General features: G+C 34.8%; 1 protein-coding gene across 1 annotated transcript in view; it reads left to right on the forward strand.

The window, feature by feature from the left end:
- The window catches only part of ITFG1 (integrin alpha FG-GAP repeat containing 1), a 296,091-nt gene that overhangs the window by 136,002 nt on the left and 138,710 nt on the right, over positions 1 to 21,379 (forward strand). Inside the window, exon 9 of the mRNA XM_011952601.1 lies at positions 19,716 to 19,810. Coding sequence (XP_011807991.1) covers positions 19,716 to 19,810 — 95 coding nt within the window. The remainder of the gene's footprint in view (positions 1 to 19,715; positions 19,811 to 21,379) is intronic.

Raw genomic sequence — 21,379 nt, forward strand, 5'->3', positions numbered from 1 at the left:
TTTACCATTATGTAATGGCCTTCTTTGTCTCTTTTGAGCTTGGTTGGTTTAAAATCTGTTTTATCAGAGACTAGGATTGCAACCCCTGCTTTTTTTTTGTTTTCCATTTGCTTGGTAGATCTTCCTCTTTCCCTTTATTTTGAGCCTATGTGTGTCTCTGCACATGAGATGGGTCTCCTGAATACAACACACTGATGGGTCTTGACTTTATCCAATTTGCCAGTCTGTGTCTTTTAATTGGAGCATTTAGCCCATTTACATTTAAGGTTAATAGTGTTATGTGTGAATTTGATCCTGTCATTATGATGTTAGCTGGTTATTTTGCTTGTTAGTTGATGCAGTTTCTTCCTAGCATCGATGATCTTTACAATTCGGCATGTTTTTGCAGTGACTGGTACCGGTTGTTCCTTTCCACGTTTAGTGCTTCCTTCAGGAGCTCTTGTAAGGCAGGCCTGGTGGTGACAAAAATCTCTCAGTGTTTGCTTGTCTGTAAAGGATTTTATTTCTCCTTCACTTATGAAGCTTAGTTTGGCTGGATATGAATGAAATTCTGGGTTGAAAAATCTTTTCTTTAAGAATGTTGAATATTGGCCCCCACTCTTCTGGCTTGCAGACTTTCTGCCAAGAGATCCGCTGTTGGTCTGAGGGGTTTCCCTTTGTATTTTTTTTTTTTTTTTTTCAGTGACACAGTCCTAGCTCACTGCACCTCCAACTCCTGGGCTAAAGCGATCATCCCACCTCAGCCTCCAAAGTACCTAGGGTTACAAGTGCACACCACACCTGGCTAATTTTTTTATTATTATTATTTTTTTTTTTTTTTACAGTTGGGGTGTTGCTTTGTTTGTTGCCCAGTCTGGTCTCAAACTCCTGGCCCCAAGCAATCCTCTTGCCTCAACCTCTCGAAGTACTGGGTTTATGGGCCTAAGCTACCATGCCTGGCTTTTAAGTACTTTTTCATTTCCCTAGTGATTCTTCTTTGACCCATTGGTTATTTAGAGTGTGTTAATTTTCATGTATTTGTGAATTTTCTTGTTTCTCTTCTGCTATTGCTTTTTTGCTTAATTCCATTGTGATTAGAGAATGTGCTTCTTATATTTTGAGGCTATGTTTTTAGGTGTATATATGATTACAGTTGTTATATCTTCTTGGTGAATTGTCCTTTTAGTCATTATGTAATGTTCTTATTTGTCTCTCATAACAATTTTTGACTTAAACTCTATTTTGTCTATATGAATATAACTTCTCCAGCATTGTTGCCCATTCTTTCACTTTCAACCTATTTGTGTTTTTCAATGTAGAGTCTCTTATAGACAACATATAGATGGACCATGTTTTTTTAAAATTCATTCTGCCAATCTCCTTTTTGATTTGAGTATTTATGTACACTTAAGATGATTAACTGATAAGGAAAGTTTTGCTTCTGCCTTGTTCCTATTTGTTTTCTTTTATTTTTTTCATTTTTATTTTTTGAAAACCAGATGAGAATTTTAATTTTTCAAGTAACCACGTCACAAAAATAAGTAAGATCTGCTGTATTTCCTCAGAATCCAGGGACCAGTGCTGTCACTGCTTCAGTACTGCTACCACAGCCGAGAGCAGTAGGACAAGGGCAAGGGAAAATGCTGTCAAATTTTCCTACCATTTTCAAGTTGCCTTTTTCTTGATTCAGCATTTGCTTGGTTGCTGTCAACCTTTGACCATTTTCCAGAGTTCTGACAGTTATTTCTGATAGTTATTTCTGATAGTTTCGGCTTGTTTTTTCTGTGTGTCTGTGAGGGATCCAGGAGCTGCCTACTCTGCTGTTTTGCTGACGTCATTTGATCTACTTTTTGTCTCTATACTTTGGCCTATTCTAGACTTTTTATGTAAATAGAATCATACTATATTTCTGACTTATTAGCATCTAAGGTTCACTCATATTGTAATATGTATTCGTAATTTGTTCCTTTTCATTGCTGAGTGGTATTCCATTGTATGAGTATATGACATTTTATTTATCTGTAAACTGTTGGTGGAGACTTTAGATTATTTCCAGTTTGGGGTTACTACGAATAATACCGCTGTGAACATTTGCTTAAAAGACTTTGTGTAGATATATGGTTTCCTTTTTCTTAGTAATACCTAGGTGTGGAAATACCAGATCAATAAGATAAGTATATGCTTAACATTTTATGTTTCCAAAGTGGCTATCCATATTGTCACTACCAGGAATATGAGATTTGTATTCTCTCTACATTCTTGTCAACAGTTAGTATTGTCATTCTTCTTTATTATAACCATTTTATTTGGTGTGTAGTGGTGTCTTATTTTGCCGTTTATTTGCATTTCCCTTATGACTAATGATGCTGAACATCTTTTTTATATGTTTATTTGCCATTTGTAGGTTTTTTTGTTATGAAATGTCTATTCCAATTCTTTGTCCATGTTTTAGAAACTCATTGTGTGTCATCTTAAGTTATAGGACTTCTTCATATATTCTTCAAACAAATCCTTTATAAGGTACATGATTGGCAGTTCTTTGACTCTCTACTCTGCAGCTTGTCTTTTTATATTCTTAGTAGGGTTTTTTGTTGTTTCGAGGGTTTGTTTTGTCTTGTTGTTTTTTTTTTCCTTAGACTCTCGCTCTTGTCACCCAGGCTGGAGTGCAATGGACATGATCTGGGCTCACGGCAACCTCCGCCTCCCAGGTTCAAGTGATTCTCCTGCCTCAGCCTTCCGAGTAGCTGGGCTTGCAAGCGCCCGCCGCCATGCCCGACTAATTTTTGTATTTTTAGTAGAGACAGGGTTTTACCATGTTGGCCAGGTTGGTCTTGAACTCCTGACCTCAGGTGATTCACCCGCCTCGGCCTCCCAAAGTGCTAGGTTTACTGGCGTGAGCCACTGTGCCCAGCCATCTTAATAGGTTTTATAAAAGCGTGTATGTTTAATTTTTATGAAGTCAAGTTTATCCAATTTTGCTTTTAGTATCATGTTTCTCATGTCATATCTAAGAATTCTTTGCTTAATAACCTAAGGACAGAAAAATTTTTTCCAGTTTTCTTCTATAAGTTTTCTGATTTTAGCTCTGTAAGTCTATGAGTCATTTTGCATTAATTTTAAATAAATTCTTGATAGTTATAAAAGAAAATTTTTCTCATCTCAGGACACTATTAGAATATTTTCTAATTGGCTGGGCGCAGTGGCTTAAGCCTGTAATCCCAGCACTTTGGGAGGCCGAGGCGGGTGGATCACGAGGTTAGGAGATCGAGACCATCCTGGCTAACATGGTGAAACCCCGTCTCTACTAAAAATACAAAAAACTAGCCGGGCGTGGTGGCGGGCACCTGTAGTCCCAGCTACTCTGAGGCTGAGGCAGGAGAATGGCGTGAACCTGGGAGGCGGAGCTTGCAGTGAGCCGAGATCGCGCCACTGCACTCCAGCGTGGGCAACACAGCGAGACTCCATCTCAAAAAAAAAAAAAAAGAATATTTTCTAATTGTAGTATTTGCATGTATAGAGAGTAATATCATAAAATGGAACCTATCTGAAAAATTAGACTAATGTCAACTGATGATTATTTGCTATAGCTCAGGGTGGGAAAGGAGCTGCAGGAATTTCTTGTTTGTCAGAGTTGAAATTATATAGACCCAAAAGTCAGCGTTATAATCCAGCTGACAGTTCTCCATCTATATAAAACTGTGTAATTTGCCTTGACACAGGACTTCAACCAAGCAATGAATCATTGACCCAAAACAAAATGAAACAAAATCTCAGAAATCACTTGCTCTAGGAATTTTTTGAGGTTCACTGCTTCTACATTTAAGTGTTTGTTTAATATAGAATAAAATGTATTTTATTTTCTTTTTTATTCTTTTTTGAGACAGGGCTCACTCTGTCACCCAGTTTGGAGTGCAGTAGTGAGATCACAGCTCACTGCAGTCTCAACCTCCCCAGGTCAAGCAATCCTCTCACCTCAGCCTCTCAAGCATTTGGGACTACAGGCACACACCGCCTCACCCAGCTAACTTTGTTTGGCCGTGTTGCCCAGGCTCGTCTTGAACTCCTGGGCTCAAGCCATCCACCTACTTCAGCCTCCCAAAGTGCTGGGATTACAGGTGTGAACCACTGCACCCCGCCTGAAATATATTCATGTATTGAGAGGTTCTTTGAATGGGAGTAACATTCATGGATTTCATTGTACTTAGCAAAATCAATGATTAATAAAATAGAACATGATTAAAAGCCTTTACACATACTAACACTATTATTTCACGACTTTCTTACTGGTGAGCCAAAATACCAATATGGTAAATGGTGTGCCAAATGCTGTTGTGGGTTTTTAAATTGATAAGGCACTATTTCATATAAAATGAAGTCATGTAAATGTTCATTGAATTTTAAAATCTCAATTCAAACTATTATATTTTTCAACATTTAATATTGCTTAGTAAAGACCTAGCCTATGATGAAGACTGTTTTCCTGCTTGAAGACCAAAGTAAAAAGAACCAGTTCCTTAAAGCACAAAGCAGGTCTTATGTCCGCTCTGCTTCTTTTGTGGATTAGAAAACTGACCATAGGGAAGTACAGTAACATACTTGTAGTCTTAAAGCCAAGCAGTTCTTGATATGAATCCCAGCTCTACCCCTTACTATCTTCATGAACTTATAAAAGTTATGTGGCCATTTTATATTATGTTTAATACAATGCTAATATACTTCATTAAAAGAAAAATTTTATAATGAATGTTTGCTTTTCTTATTTCTAAACTGATCAACTCAAGGTACAAAGTCATATTTAAGGGTATATTCTCCAGTATTGGCCATTTTCCTTCAATCCAGAGAAAAAACGTATTTTTCAGCTGCTTGCTAGGTCTCTAATTCTGGGTGAACCTTTGACAAACACTTTTCAGTTTCAGGAAGAGAAGAGACATCTTTGGATAATGAACTTAGACAGACTTGAGTTAAAATTCCACTTTTGCCTGCCACTTACTGGCTTTTTTGCTGGGTGATTAATATTACCAAGCATCAATGTCCTCATCTGTAAATTAAGCATAATATTATGTGCTTCATAGTTTTTGTCAGAATTAAATAGTAATGTAGTACATATAAAATAACCTCTACTAGGACTTAGTAGATATTCGGGAATTATCAGTTTCCTTCTTCCATCCCAGGACATCCCCTTCATGTGTATAGGAATAGGAAAAAAAAATGAGAACAACAGCTTTAGGCATTGTATATTTATTAAAATTGAGACAACTGCATGTGTAGGTGTTTTTCTCCCCTTCAGTGATTAATTCAGTGCTTATGAACACAATTAAAGTATGTTTATAAATATGATAGTAAATGATGTTTCAATTATTTCATACATGAATAACCTCTTAAATTGCTGTAGTACCTTTGAATAAACTGCCGCTATAATGCAGAAGTTAGTTGGAAAGCCTGACGTGAAAATCCTGATGTTGTTCAGTGACTTATGCCTAACAAATTGAATAATTACCTGGTTCTGGGCCATTCCTAGATAGAGCTTGCATGGTTCAAGGACCCCGTGACTGGAGTCAAGTCTTGCCTCTCCCTGTCTATCTGATCCCAGACAAATGGCTTAACCTTTCTGGGTCTCCGTTTTCTCATCTATAAAATGATGGAGATAAAGGACATAATTTCTATGGCCCTTTATAGTTCTAACATATATAATTTGAAATCAGTGAGAAATAAGTCAAAGCTGATTGTTATATTCTGTTGACTGATTATTTAAATTAAAAGGATTGATCACTAGGAAAATATGAACAAAATATGTAAATGAAACACCAGGTTACAGGGATCTTTATACTTGTTATTAGTTAGAACATTTTACTTTTAGTGGCCGTGAAGTGCTTGTAGAGGTAAAAGCTTAGAATTCCTTGTGCACCTTGCTTTTGAACTTAGCAGCTTCATAATATTTGATTCCCTATTTTTCCCTTGAAAGGATGAATAATAAAGATTTTAACATTGAAAATGAATATTCTGTGAAATCCGTGGAATATCATTGTTAGCAGCTGTTGATTTCATCCACCCCTACCCTTCTGGCAAAAAGTTCACAGCTACTTGTGAAACAAGGATTTAGTCAGAGTGAGAAAACTGCCACACTGATTCAGACATTTCATACATAAGAGTCTTATTGAAAGGACAAAATGAGCTCTTAAGGGTGCTTTGACCTAAGAATTTGATGTCCTAATAACATTTGGGGTATTTGAGAAAATTATGTATTTGGTTGTTTCATAGGTGATCAAAAATACCTGCAAGTGGAAATTATAATTACAGTTTTGAAGGGAATTAAAGATGTTTATCTTCTGAGTAAAAGTACTAATTAGCTCATTGATCATACAAAAAATTTACTAACAACATCTAAAATACTTTTCTCATGAAAATTTCAAAATTAGCATGACGAGACTGTTCTTTCATTTTTCAAAAGACTATTTCAAATTAGTCTACTTGTTTCTGAAACTTGTCGCTTCTTTTACTTTTAAACTAACCCATGTTTATTTAGAATATTGTGGGTTATAAAAGGATCTGAAAGGTAAATCTCCCAAAGATAGATATTTCAGTGAAAGAAGAGTATAAGCAGAAGTTAGGATAACCTTTATTTGCAGTTTTTATCAACGTTCACTTTAATGGAGCCATTTCCTTTGGGTTTTTGTTTTGTTTCATTTAATTGTTAATTTTAGTTTAGATTCAGAGGGTCCATGTGCAGATTTGTTAAATGGGTATATTTGCATGATGCTCAGATCTGGGCTTCTATTGATCGTATTACCCAGATAGTGAACACAGTACCCAGTAGGACATTTTTCAGCCCTTGCCCTCTTCCCTCTGTCCCTCCCTTCCTCCTTCCTTTTGGAGTCCCCAGTGTCTGTTTCTATCTTTATGTCCATGGGTATCCAGGGTTTAGCTCCCACTTGTAAATGAGAACATGCAGTATTTGGCTTTTTGTTTCTGTGTTAATTCACTTAGGATAATGGCCTCCAGCTGCATTTATGCTGCTGCAAAGGACATGATTTTGTTTGTTTTTATGGCTACATAGTATTCCATGGGTACCACATTTTCTTTATCCAGTCCACTGTTGATGAGCACCTAGGTTGTTTCCATGTCTTTGCTATTGTGATTAGTGCTGTGATGTACATACAAGTGCAGATGTCTTTTTGGCAGAAGAATTTATTTTCCTTTGAGTATATACCCATTAATGGAATTACTGGGTCGAATGGTAGTTCTATTTTAAGTTCTTTGAGAAATCTACAAGCTACTTTCCACAGTGACTAAACTAATTTACATTTCCACCAACAATGTGTGCTAAGCCTTCCCTTTTCTCTGCAGCCTTGCCAGCATCTGTTATTTTTTGACTTCTTAATAGCCATTCTGACTGGTGTGAGACGGTATCTCATTGTGGTTTTGATTTGCATTTCTCTGATGATTAGTGATATTGGGCATTTTTTCATGTTTGTTGGCTGCTCGTACGTCTTCTTATGAGAAGTATATGTTCATGTTCTTTGCCCAGTTTTTAATGGTGTTATTTTTGTTTTTCTTTTTGATTTGCTTAAGATCCTTATAGATTCTGGATATTAGTCCCTTTTAGAATGCATAGTTTGCAAATATTTTCTCCCATTCTATAGGTTGTCTTTTTACTCTATTGATAGTTTGGTTTCTTTGTTTTTTGGGTTGGTTGGTTTGTTTGCTATGCAGAAGCTCTTTAATTTATTTAGATTCAACTTGTCAATTTTTATTTTTGTTTCACTTGCTTTTGAGGACTTAGTCATAAATTCTTTTCATAGGCACATGTCCCAAAGAGTATTTCCTAGGTTTTTTTCTAGAATTTTTTAGGTTGAGGTCTTACATTTATGTCTTTAATCCATCTTCAGTTATTTTTTATATATGGTAAGAGGTAGGGGTCCAGTTTCATTCTTCTGCGTATGGTTAGCCAGTTTTCCCAGCACCATTTATTGAATAGAGAGTCCTTTTTCCTTTGCTTATTTTTCTCAACTTTGTTAAAGATTGTTTATAGGTGTGCAGCTTTATTTCTGGGCTCTCTATTCTGTTCCATTGGCATGCCCGTCTATTTTTTACCAGTACTAGGCATTTTCAACCCTCTTTGAAGGTCACCCTTTCATTTATACTCCCCAGAAGAAACTAAGAATCTGTAACCCATCCGTGCCCAAATGTTGACATTTGGCTTATGTAGTGTCACCATTTGACACTTTTGAGTGTTTGTTATTCTAACAATCACTACCACGTATTTAGCTCTTACGTGCCAAGAACTATGCAAAGGGCCGTGGATGAGAATATGGGCTCTGGACACAGGCTGCCTGAGTTTGTATTCTGATTCTGCCTCTTACTAAATCTGTGTTCATGGGTAAGGTACTTACCTCTTGGTACTTCCATTTCTTCTTCTGTTAAATGGAGGTCATAATATAGGATAATAACACAATTGGAGTTATTATGAAGATTAAAGGAAGTAATACATGTATGAAACTCATAACTGTTTTGCACATAGTAAACACTCAGTGATTATTAGTGTCATCATTGTCATCATCATCATCATTTAATCTTTACAAGAAAACAATGGGATAGTATGCATTTTACAGATAAAGAAACTGAGGCTAAGAAATCATAAATTACTTTCCCAAGGCCACACTACTAGCAAGTGATGGCCGAGATTTGACCTTAAGTCCTTATGATGGACTTAAGCCCACGCTCCTAAACTGGACTGTGGCCTTAATGGAAGTGGACTGCTGGTAGCATTTTGGAATGTCATACATGGAATCTAACCTTCTCATTTTGTAGATAGAAAAAATACTGAATTGACTAAGCACCACAGTAACAGACAATCCTGAAAGCAATATCTTTCCCATTGTCCTTTCTGCTGCCCTGAAGCATGGCTTCTTTTCTTAGGAATTCTTTAGAATAGCTTTAATCATTTGCATTTTGATTCTCATCTTCTGCCCAAATATAAAATCCTAGATTGTTAGGATTAAATGAAAGCTTTTGTGTGTAAAGATTTCATTTTAAAATAATATTACTTTACCATCATTTTATACTTGTTTATTCTAATCAAAATAAGAATGAACCATTTTTCGGTCCTTGCTGCCTTAAGTGTGGATTTTTATATTTAAATACATTTCTGTTCTTTTGATCTTAGGCTTTATTTTGGATGCAGGATTGTACTGACGAAGAGACTAGCAGCCACCTTTCCCTACCTTGTATGGTGGGTGTGAATAAATATATAAAGCAAAAAATAGGATTTTACTTCAATTTCTTGCTTATTTTTAGAATTCAGATTATGGGTTGAGTTAGCTAGTAGTTTGTCATAATAGGTTAGTTTATTAGTAAAATGAGAGACTATTGACAGAAAAAAATTTAATCTCTTTCATTTAAATGTGCTAATCTTAAAATGATTCCCCAATGGAATTTATTTTCTGTTATATTGAGAACACTCAGAAGTAAACAGACAAAAGAAAGAAGTATTAGCCTTTAAGTATCACTCTGCTTGGTAGAAAATAAGAATGTTTAAGCTAATTAGTTATACAACAAGGATATACTAAGTGTTTTTCTTCTATTTTAACACTGTATGTAGGAAATGTGTATAAATTTCCTTCTTCTCAGCTATCACATTTACTTCAAATTTTAAATAATATATGGTTTGATTTTTAAAGATATACCCCAAAATTTTAAAGCACTATTGATAGAAATATTTCTCTTCATTTTATCTGACATATGAACATTATAGAAAAATTATACTGTATCTATGCATAGTTAAATATACACATATTTATTTTTGGTAAGGAAAGCTAAAATGATTATAATTTCATAGCACATTTAATACTTCATATAAAACAATAGCCATAGAGTTTTAGGTTTAGTCATAAGAATTTTAAGAATAATCTAGTCCCATCTTCCTCTCCCTGTTCTCTTCCAGACTTCAGAAAGTAAAATAAACAAGGCTGTTGCCATGTAGAATGTTTAGAAAACATTTCCATCATCATCAGGTGACTGGGCTGGAATTGGGTATACTGAGACCCAATCTCAGTCCACCCCATTGCTACTACAACTGACCGAGATAGTCAGCTTTTACCTTGATTCACATATTGGAGAGAACAGAGGAATCTCAGAACAGGAAAAAGAATAGGTCATGACTTTGCTTGATAAAATTCTGAATTAGGAAAAAAAATCATCAAGGTATAGTAGTTGTCTTATTCCATTGTTGCTTATTGGTAATAGCTTTCCTCCTGGTGGGGACTCTGCAGAGTCCCAAGGCAGCACAGAGAATCAAATTACTAGGGGGCTGAGCCTGCTAATGTGCTAGCTCAGGCCTCTCTTCATTTTCTTTTCTTTTCTTTTTTTTTTTTTTTTGAGACAGAGTCTCGCTCAGTCACCCAGGCTTGAGTGCAGTGGCACGATCTTGGCTCACTGCAGCTCCGCCTCCCGGGTTCATGCCATTCTCCTGCCTCAGCCTCCCTAGTAGCTGCGACTACAGGCGCCCGCCACCACGCCGGGCTAATTGTTTGTATTTTTAGTAGAGATGGGGTTTCACCGTGTTAGCCAGGATGGTCTTGATCTCCTGACCTCGTGATCTGCCCATCTCGGCCTCCCAGAGTGCTGGGATTACAGCCTCTCTTCCTTTTCTTATGGCATTTTGATTTTGATTATCATCTTCTTCCCAAATATAAAATTCTATGGTTCTCCTCCCATGATAACCCATGTTCTTTGCCATGATTACCCATGAATTCATTCACATATTAACTAATTAATTCATGAATGAGTTAATCCATTCATGTGAGGAGAACCCTCATGACCCAATCACCTCTTGAAAACCACACCTCTCAATAGTGCCTCATTAGGTATTAAATTTCAACATGAGTTTTGGAGGGGACAAATATTCAAATCATAACAGTAGTGAAAGAATCGGTATACTCAGCAAAATAGAAAAGCATCACTAGATAAGTATCCATGAGATATTATTGAAGCCTGGCAATTATTTGGGAATTTAAATAACAAAAATATTCATATCAATCAGAAAAATAAATAGAATGGTTTATCTCAGACCTTGGCAAGAGAAAAACAATCATCCTGAATGTCCTTTCTGGTGGCCAAGTATTCACAAAGCTTAAGTTTATATTAAATACAATGTGATAACTATAGTTAATAACTATATACTTGAAAATTGATGAGATTTTAAGTTTTCTGAACACGCAGAAAAAATGTTAAATATGTAAGTAAATGCATGTGTTAATTAGCTAGATTTAGCCAGTCCACAGTGTATTCATATTTCTTTTATGTGTGTGTGTGAGACAGAGTCTCACTCTATTGCCCAGGCTGTAGTGCAGTGGCGTGATCTCGGCTCACTACAACCTCTACCTCCTGGGTTCGAGCAATTCTCCTGCCTCCATCTCCCAAGTAACTGATATTACAGGTGTTTGCCACCATGCCTGGCTAACTTTTTGTATTTTTAGTAGAAATTGGGTTTTGCCATGTTGGCCAGGCTGGTCTCGAACTCCTGACCTCAGGTGATCCACCACCCCCCCCGCCGCCCCTGGCATCCCAAAGTGCTGGGATTACAGGTTTGAGCCACCATACCTGGCCTATATTCATATTTCAAAACATCACGTTGTAGATCATAAATGTATTAAGTTTTTGTCAATTAAAAATTAATAATTTTTTTTACAAAAACTTAAAGCTAATTTAGTTAACTTTGTGTATCCTTGGTACCATGTCACACTTCCCAGCGTTACTATGTCTGACAGTGACTGGCAGCATCTTACAGAAGTATAGCTTTTCTTTTCTGATCATGCTCAGGTTATTTAATAGTATATATTTCTTATTTTTAAAGTTCCACTAAGGCTCTAGTACTTTGTAGACTTGTCTTCAATAATGTAGGTACATTAATTCTATATTTATATGTGCAGAACTTTAAAATCAACCTATATGCTATTTAACATCTGAAGTAGAGTAAGTAAACCCATGTACATATTCATAATTCTTTCATTTATGCCATTTACAAATTAATATTTTGAAGAAATTGTTTATTCCTTCCGCATAGTAATGTAGATGATATGATCTTTTTTTTTCTTTTTTTCAATTTGTATTGGCACTTGTTTCACATTGTCATAATTTGGTTTATGAGCATTTTAAAAATAAAGAATTGTAAATATGTTCATGTATGCCATCTATTTTTGTACTATTCAATTATTTTAAAATTCTTAATTTTATTCTCTAAAAGTGTCTAACCTGGTTTATATAATAATTGTTGTATCCTATGATATAAAAAATGTAGCATTGTGTGTGTTTGTAAAAGATAGAGTCTTGCTGTGTTGCCCAGACTGGAGTGTAGTGCCCATCTACAGGCACAGTCATAGTGCTCTACAGCCTCCAACTCCTGGGGTCAACTAGTCCTCCTGCTTTGGCCTCTCAAGTAGCTGGGACTAACGTATACCACCATGCCCCACTCTGTATATTTGTGAGAATAATTTCTGTTATGTTAATGATGTGTTGTTCTGAAAAATACAAAGTTATATTCTTCACTGTTTCAAAAGTAAAAAGGAAATGGATTTGTAAAAAGTTCAGCCTGTATTTCCAACTTTATATTAATAATGAATCACAAAAGAAAATGTCATTTTATATGTAAACACATTATCTGTCATATATCTCCTATCTCTTGACAAGTGTAATGAGAAAGCCATTATTTCTGTCTATATTCAGAGTCCATTTTAGCAAGAAATGCAGTTTCAAAGATCCTGTATAGAAATCTTTCAGCCCTGGGTCTCACATATTAAAAGCCTTGAATTCTATTTAAAACCTTCTACTATTAATTAGTCATGTGATTTGTAGTATTTATAGCTCATCTATGCTACAGTCATCCATGAGTAGATTTTCCAGATGGTGGAAGGAGGCATTTTGACTTGTTCCCTGTGTGAGCTGTCGTGCCATGTTCTACTCTGTAATCAGAAATCACTGATTTATTTTTGTTTTTGAACTCAGAGTTCCAGAATGTATATAGAAATATTTAGCCATTCCACTTACAATTTTTTTCTCCATCCATGGAGCAACATTTGTCAAATTCTAAATTGTTAGTTTCATTTTTCATGACCAAGTGTTTTAGTATTTCCACTGACAACTTTGCATGGGTTCTTGAAGTAAGAACCCTGTAGAAAAAGTACTTCTGTCCTTCCAGGAGTTAATGCATTTTTTTACTCTTTTGCCTATGTCCTAGGCAGAGCACACCACTGTATTAAATACACAGAATACCACAGTGATAGGGCTAGGTAGGGATAATGGACTCCTTTATGTTTGTTTACTGCTTTAGGTTTTTTTTTTCCAAATTCTTTCTTCCACATTTAATCCTTAAAGTGATCACATATGGTAGCTAACTTATGTTCCTTTTAATCATTTTACAGATAAAAGACAAAACAAAAGAGATTTAGTTTCTTTTCTGAAAAGTATATATCATTCAATAATTGGTGTGAAACAACTAATGAGACATCCGTGTGTAAAAAGTGCAGTACAACTCACAACTGTACATCAAAATAAATTTTAGGTTTATCTAAGACTTAAAAGTAAAACTAATGCTCAAAAGTACTAGACTAAAACAGGGTGTGGGTGGGGGAAACAGAGTTATATGTGTGTATTGGAAAAGCCTTTATAAAATATAAACAAAATATGGAAGCCATAAAGCAAAATATTAATAAATCACGATGAAGAATAGTTTTCTTAATTTTGAAAGGGCTGCTACACACTGGCAGGTAAAAGACCAACAACATTATTCATTAGAAAACGAAAATGAAAATGACAGTGATATACCATTTTCACTTATCAGATTGGCAAAAAGTTAAAACACTTGATAATTGAGGTATTGGTGCAACCTCTCTGTGTGATCCAAACTATGGGCCTCTGCCGGGTGTGGTGGCACACGCCCATAATCCCGGGTACTTGGGAAGCTAAGGCAGGAGAATGGCTTGAATCCAGGAGGCAGAAGTTGCACTGAGCCAAGCTGGCGCCACTGCATTCCAGCCTGGGTGACAGAGCGAAACTCCGTCTCACAAAAAAAAAAAAAAAGATGAGCCTGTGGAGGGGCGGCTCCCTGAAACTCAAGGATTACACAAGGTGAAAATTATTTTTACACTAATACTAAAATATTATTTGACTTTTTCACGTGTTGACATTTACAATGACAAAGCAAAACAATGGTGGATAAAGCTGCTTCCAGTGTAGCACAAATCAAAGTAGTAGCACTAAACCTCACTAGTATTCATTGTGGTCTTCATCACCATACATTCACAATTTTAAACTGAAGGAGGAGGAGGAGGAAGGGAACAAGAAACATGGTCAGTTTCACTTAGTAATTCTTTTGATGAATCTACAAAAAACATTAATTTTAATAAGTCTCAACCCTTGAGTATATCTTTATCATCGTCTGTGTTGGAAAATATGTGTGAAACACATCTGCGTACCAAGTATGTTGGTTGTGTTGACGAAAAAGCAGTGGTGAGATTAAGTTGCAAGCTAAACTAGCTACTTCTTAAAATACCATTTCTTACTTGAAAGAACAACTGACAAACTACTGTTATTCCAGCTTCGGTAGTTGATGGACATTTTCTCTAAAATGAATGAAGTGAGCTTGTCACATCAGGAAAACAACTGACAGTATTCAGTGTCAGTGATAAAAGTTGAGCTTTCAAGCAAAAATTTGAATTTTGGAAAACTTCTATCTGCAATGAACTGACAGCTTCCCAACATCTAAAGACTTGTGATGAGATTGCAGTGATATCAACAAATGTGAATTTTTGATACAGTATAATGAAGTTTATCAACATTTAAAAGGTTCACATAACCAATATTTTTCAAAGGATCAATGTGTGATTTTACAAAGTCATGCATTTTACATGAATGCATAGGTGGATATGAAGCATTCGTTCAATGTGCAAGATGGACCAATGGTTTTAATTAACAGAGTAGGGAAAATTCATTGATATGGCTTTAGATTCCTCATTGCAAATAACCGTTAAAAAAAAATTACTTATTGAGTTTGGCGATAGATGGGATAATACCCAGGGTTGTCTGAAAAGGCTGTTTTAATACTTCTACCAACTAACTGCATTTTTTCTTACTTGTCAACCAAAACAACATGTTATAACAGATTGCATATAAAATCAGTGTTAAAATGTAATTTTATTTTAAAGCCAGGCAATTCTACTCTTTTTTCAAAAGCTTTTTGTTTTGTAAAATGGTTATTTTTCATGAAATTGTTATTTGTGTTTACATGTAATATATTTATGGTTATTTTAACTTAATAAATATTGAACTCTTTCTGTCTTAATTTTTAATACAGTAAGTAAGCATAGATATAAGTCACATAAACAAAGCTCTTTGGGGTCTTCAGTTTTTCAGAGTATTTAAAAGTTTAAGAACTATTCTGCTATGGAGCGTAAAATATAAATTTTAATTTAATGTAACAATTGAAACCATGATTTTCATTTTAGGAATTTATACTACAGATATAATCTCACAAAGGTGATATTATTCAAAATTATTCACTGTTGGATTGTTTGGATTATCAAAAGATTGGAAACAACCCAGCATTTGCATATCAATAGAGAATCAGTTACTGAGATGCCTTCATACAATGTAATACTATATTATCTATATGACACAGATACAGATTTACCATTATGAAACCATCTCAAAGATTATTAAGTCAGAAATTTAGGATGCCAAAAAGTGTGTAGAGTATACTACTATTTGTGCAAAATTATATGTAGTATATGTATTTGCATAGACTGTCTTGGAAGGATAGACAAGAAACTGCTATAGTGGTTGCCACTGGAGGGGAGCACAGGATGGAGTAAAACAGCTTTTTTTTTAGTTTCTTCCTGAGATTCTGATTCATTAGATCTGGGCAGGAGCCTAGGAATTCTCATTTCTAACAAGTTCCCAGCTGATTCAGAGGCTGCAGAAGCACTGCATTAGAGAAATTGTGGTTAACAAAGTTGGAAAGGTAATCTGGGGGCAGAGCAATGAGTTCTAATTTGCGAGTTCTAATTTGCTTAAACAATTCCACAGGTCAGTTAACTTCATTAGACTGAAAATATTAAGAATGCTTAAGAGAATAAGTGATATATGTGAACCTTTTTTATGTGTATCTTTTTTTGTTCTCTGCTTAATTAAAAACAAAATTATATATAAAAATTCATTGTAATCCATTTTTATAAGAACAGTAACACTTTAGTTTTGCTTTTAAAATTTAAAATTTTCTCTAAATCAGTTTCAGTTTCTCTAAATCAGTTTTAAACCCTTAATTATATTTCAATAAAGTATTTATATGTTTTAGAGAAGAATTTCATTTGTAATTTGGCTAAAGTTACCATCAAAGGGAAGTTAGCATATGTGTGTTAGTTTAGGATGATCAGTCCTGAAAAAGGCTGATTTTTACACTGGTTTTTGTAAATATAAGTAAATCAAAATGCTGTTCCTTCTGTTGCAGTTTCTCTTGAGTTTTTGAGAAAGAATTTTGGCCTTAAAGAAAAAACTTGAGATACGTATTTACTGAAGTCCCAAAGAAAAGACAATCCGAAGTTATAAATTCCTGGTTCTTTAAGTACTGTGCCAAGTTCACAGACCAGCACCTCCATCAGCATGCCCTTCTTTATAATCTACTCACAGAGACATTATTTCTCTGAGAATTTGCTTAAAGTAATTCTAGCTCCTAGCCTTGCGCCTCTGATTTTTCCCATATTAAAAATACTTTCTTCCCCAGGCATAATGATATATTAAAACATAAAATATTCCTGTAGTGTGAGATTAAAAAGATATGCAAATTATAAAAGACAAAGAAAGGCTGTGGAAACATTCCAAATGAAAGGAGGCTGTTAAGTAACAGCTTTTTGCAATTTCTAGTCCTGCACTGTATCCTGTGCTGCAGGGACAAAAATGCTCTACGGGACAACAGGTCAGTGGACAAAATTGAAATATAGATAGCACATTAGATAAATGCATTGTTTGTGTGTAAATTGTGAATTGTTAACTGTATTGTGGTCATATAAGAGAATATCCCTACTCCTAGGGAATGCACACTGATACATTTAGGGGCAAAGGACCTTAATGTATGTACTTATATACATGGTTCACAAAAAAATTTATTTCAAAGAGGGAAAGAGCACAAATGATTTTGTAAAAGGGGTAAAATGTTAACAATAGGCAAATGTGGTAAAAGGCTTAATAGATGTTTCTTTTACTATTTCTGTTATTGCAACTTTTTACTACCAAATAAAAAAGCTTTTAAAAAATTACAGAAAACTGAAATATGTAAATTTTAAAGTTTCTCTCCTTTATAAGAGCAAATTTCCTTTGAAATTGTATTCTTGAAATTGTACTCTCAAAAAGCGTTTCTGTCATTTCACCTAAATATTTTTTAAAAATAAGGCCAGAGGCAGTAGCTCATGCCTGTAATCCTAGCACTTTAGGAGGCCGAGGCAGGCGGATCTCTTGAGGCCAGGAGTTTGAGACCAGCCTGGCCAACATGGCGAAACCTGCACTCGACTGAATATACAAAAATTAGCTGGCCGTGGTGGCGCACGCCCGTAATCCCAGCTACTTAGTAGACTGAGGCATGAGAATTGCTTGAACCCAGGAGCGGGAGGTTGCAGTGAGTTGAGATCGTGCCACTGCCCTCCAGCCCGAGCGACAGAGCAAGACTCTGTCTCAATAAATAAATAAATTATATATATATGTGTGTATGTGTGTGTGTGTGTGTATAGCATTTAGAATAGCACAAGAAACACATTTTGTGATAGAGTTTAGTTTTCTGTGACCATATCTATAAAATATTACTGATAATTTATACTAAAATGCATGATTATGCTATTAACACATGAGTTAGATATATGTTTACTAGATATTTGTTAGAGCACGTTAAAGAATACCAGCCAATTGTCAAAAGATCCGTGAGATATATGAAACTACTTGGAAGAAAGAGAAACTAGGGGAAAAGTAAAGTATGAATAAGATTCTAATATGAGCATTTTGTCATTGGGGTAAAAATGAAGGGAAAAACTGTGGTAATGCTCTTCAAATTGTTCTCCCATTGATTTACAGTACAGTGATTTGGTTTTGATGAAGTCTATGTTATCATTCATGCCAGTTTGTAAATCACATTTTTGTATTAGTTCTTTTTTTTACTTGGCTAGATCTGTTTTTTTTTTTTTTTTAAGCCATGATATATGTTTATGTCCTTGGAAAACCTTCTCCTTTTCAAGTGTTCCTGCCTAGAACTGCATCTTTACCTGTCAACCTACGTAATTCTCAGTAGTCCAAATCTATATGTTGCCAAATTACAAATGTTCTCTACGTGTTTTACTATTAATTCAACTATTGTATTTAATGTTGCAGTCCTCTAAGGCGGAGTTTATCATCATAAATGGTATTAATCATGAGGATCCTAAGTAATCAAATCATGAAATTAAATGAAAAATCATTTTTTACTTTGTTGTGCATTTTTACTTTTCCATGCTGAAGTCAGTTTCCATTGGCTAGATTTTAGTTCCACTCGGCCTGAAATTCTTTTTTTTTCCTTTTGAATACATTATTGGAGACTCGATAGGCTTTCAGTAATTACATAGCTCTCAATACGTAAGTATGCTTCACTAAATACGCAGTGAAACATATTTCTGTATTAATAATCCTTTTATTTTCTTCCAAGTGTATATACTACCTCAGGCACAAGTTAAATAATATAGTAAACAATAGCAAATAAATCAGTGATTAAAACAATACAAAATCAGTCCCCAAATTAAAAAGCTAAGTGACTATGCATTGTGAATGTCCACATGAAGAGACTTAACTCTGGAACATCAAAATCTGTAAACCCCATCAGGTAGTGAGGCCATTAGATGGGAGCAAGCACTAGAGAAGCTGACTCCTCAGTAACCCCAGTAACTTACTAACTTCCTCCGTAACCTCACCTCTATAGGCCTTAGCCGAATACTGTGCAGCTTTGTAAAAAAACGGTCACTTGGAAAGGATATCTATATTCCCTTCATTTACTTTTTCATTGATAAAAATTTATTGGTGCTTTTAAGAAGCCAGAGTGCTGAGAACTTTATAACTATTGGATCAAAGTTCATCCAGAATAAAGGCTCTTACGTGTGTATAAAGATAAGTCTCACATTTAAAATACTCCGTATAATAATGGACTATCGTTGTTAATGCTTATTTTTCTCTTCGATAGCAGCAGTGATAATTACTTAAATAAGTCAAAGCTACATTTTAAAAAATTGATGATTTTTAACATTACAGGCTGAAATGGGGGCTCTTACTAACACTATACATTTTACTTTTTATAATTTCAACTTTTATTTTAAATTCAAGGAGTCCATATGTAGGTTTGTTACATGGGTATATCACGTGATGCTGAAGATTGGGGTATGACTGATCCCATCACCCAGATAGCATAGGACCCAATAGTTTTTCAGCCGTTGCCCTCCTCCCTCCTATAGAAATACTTAACCACACAAAAGTGTGCAATTTAGAACAAGACACAGTCCAGATAATCAGTTGCAAGGGCCAGAATATGAATAAAATCATATTCATTTTGAAGCCACGTGTCAAATTCTTCTGTTTTATCCAGATTGATGTAGACTTTGAACAAATAATAAATTTAATATACCATACAAGAACACTTTATTTTGTGACTATTAATGGACTCTTGAAGTTTCTTTTGGCAGATGGAGATGGACACATGGATCATTTACTGCCAGGCTGTGAAGATAAAAATTGCCAAAAGAGTACCATCTACTTAGTGAGATCTGGGACAAAGCAGGTATATCAAGTTGCTTTTTATAATGTAAACATTTTTTTATGTGCTTGGAAAAAAATCTTCAAAGGTTAGAAAAGTTACCTGTAGAATCAGAACAGAGGGAACCCCAAAATTAAGTTACCAACTTCCTCATTTTAACTTAATGAAATGCATTTAAATCTATTATTTTTTAATTTGTTGAGGGAGGAGCATTGTTATAATTATTTCTGGTGAAGAAAACCCATTCTGGATACTATAATTAAATGATCTTTTAGCTTTTTATATGCCAGGAATATGGCAGAACACACTGTAATAAAAGGTTACGTAGAAGAACATTATATCTATTTTCGCAGCTGATGTTTTTATTTGTGTTATCTAAACCTATTTTATTATCTCATGCTGACTTTTACCTGTAACTTGTAGGTAAGCAATTTCGAATCTGACAGTCACAGTGGAGGATTAATATGGGAATGATAGGTTGTAACAATCTTATTAGAATTAATGTTTTATTTTCTTTGGGAGGGTAATAAATGATAGAATAACATATTGACTTTATAGCCCTTGTGGAAAGGGAGCATCATATTTTATGTGAAAACAAATCTTCAAACAGTCAGCATTCTAAAAGCGTTTAACTGGCCAGTCTGAATACAGTGGTGTTAAGTGTACACAGCCAGTTACAGATGTCCTTGTTTCTTCTCCACCCCCACTGCTTCACTTTACTAGCCTTAAAAATAAAATAAATGAAAGCATTTAACTGTTATACCTGTAAGTTTTATCTTGAACTTTTTTTAAGGTTTTGAATCACTTAAAACTTTAGATCAAGTAACACTTAATCATTGGTTCATAATTATTAGTAATCCTAGTAATTATTGCCTATTGACAGACTACTATAAGAATATTTTCAAATTATACAGTCATCTCTCTCTCTGGGAAGATAAATGTCACGGTTCTTTGGTGACTATTATCAGTGTCATATTGATACTGAAAAATCTTTTTACATTTTAGGCCTTAATACATTTACTTTAACAGGAATACTTTATTCAATGTGGTTTATCCTCATTAATAACCTGTCAGCCTCTTCAGAAATTTGTGATAACGTGGCATTGAAATATCTCATCTGCTAAAATAAAACCCAACAGTTTTTAAAAAATCAAGTGAAACCATTGAAACATTTTAATGATATATAAAATAATACTGTTTTGCTTAAAGAAAGATTGAAAAATTATTAAAGATGCGTACCAATTTTTTAAAAACACTCATTTTCTGTAAATATGTCTTTTCCAAGTTTCCTTTTTCTCTGGTAAATTATACTTTCTTTGGAAAATATATAAATTATTGCAGATACCCTGTTTATTAACCCCTTTTCAAGAAACCGTCTTTAATATAATTTGACTTGCAGCCATATAAATGAGTCACCTGCTTAGAAGGAAAGGAAAGGAATCTCTAGGCATGTTTGGCCTCCTGCCATCTCAAGTCAGCTGTGCCTGCTTCTGCTCAGACATCTTCAGGTTATGTGTCAGCATTCATACTCAGCAAATTGTGGGTACATCTACAACTGTAACGGCATGATTTCTACTCTTCAGATTTCTAGTT

Source organism: Colobus angolensis, unplaced genomic scaffold, assembly GCF_000951035.1.
Source record: "Colobus angolensis palliatus isolate OR3802 unplaced genomic scaffold, Cang.pa_1.0 Scaffold343, whole genome shotgun sequence".
Taxonomy (NCBI): domain Eukaryota; kingdom Metazoa; phylum Chordata; class Mammalia; order Primates; family Cercopithecidae; genus Colobus; species Colobus angolensis.